The sequence below is a fragment of the Octodon degus genome, unplaced genomic scaffold (genome assembly GCF_000260255.1).
Source record: "Octodon degus isolate 3935 unplaced genomic scaffold, OctDeg1.0 scaffold00087, whole genome shotgun sequence".
Lineage (NCBI taxonomy): Eukaryota > Metazoa > Chordata > Mammalia > Rodentia > Octodontidae > Octodon > Octodon degus.
Window position 1 is genome coordinate 4,297,495 of NW_004524663.1, and position 814 is coordinate 4,298,308.

The 814-nt window shown below is 41.3% G+C and overlaps 1 protein-coding gene across 1 annotated transcript in view; it reads right to left on the reverse strand.

Annotated features, from left to right (window-relative positions):
• The window catches only part of Tjp2 (tight junction protein 2), a 91,984-nt gene that overhangs the window by 50,944 nt on the left and 40,226 nt on the right, over positions 1–814 (reverse strand). The window contains exon 2 of the mRNA XM_004637210.2: positions 486–539. Within this exon, the coding sequence (XP_004637267.1) occupies positions 486–539 (54 nt within the window). The remainder of the gene's footprint in view (positions 1–485; positions 540–814) is intronic.

The following is an 814-nucleotide window of genomic DNA, read 5'->3' on the forward strand; positions in this document are numbered from 1 at the left end:
TTTTTTTGTTGTTGTTGGAACCAGGGATTGAACTCGGGTCCTTGCGCTTGCCAGGGAAGCGCTTATTCCACTGAGCCATCTCCTCGGCCCTAAGCTAATCTTTTAAAACTTACGCTGCATTTAAAACTAACTTGAGGAAGTTATAAAATATGTATGTTTTAATTAAATTACACAAGTTGTAAGTTACCTGTGTGCCCTTACGCAGCATGGTCTTCCCCCCACCTTTTCTCTCTTTCATATCCTGTTCCATTTGGCAGGCTATTACACTAAGTAATCTCTAAATTGGTCTGCTGTATGCAGGCCCCAGCCAAAAAGCAGACCAGCAGCTGGACCCTCACTAGCAGGCAATTACTGCCAGCTATACCAAGAGTACATCAGCCACCCCAGAGAGGAATAAAACAGAACAGCGTGTGGGCCAAGATAATAACCGTGAGCCATACAGTACAGGCGACAGCAGTGGGGCCCATGACCCGTGCAGGACTCACCTTCTGCAGGGTCACCGTGTACTGTTCCCATTTCAGTTCCTCCATTGCTGGCGCCTGTTTTGAAACAAAACCAATTTGATTAAAACCATAAATATCTCAATGCTAAAAATAAAATTACAATTCAAAATGCTTCAATACATTAAGTCTTCCCTGCATCTTCTATAGACCAAGAAAGGTTGATAGGTACTCAGAATATTGTTATTTTCAAACCTATTCTCATTCTATGAAATGATCATCTTAACAATGAAAAAAAAAAAATCTAGTGGAATACAGAGTAAGAGACAGGCCCTAAAAAAGGATGAAATGTTAAGCGCTAAGGGCTTTTTTAG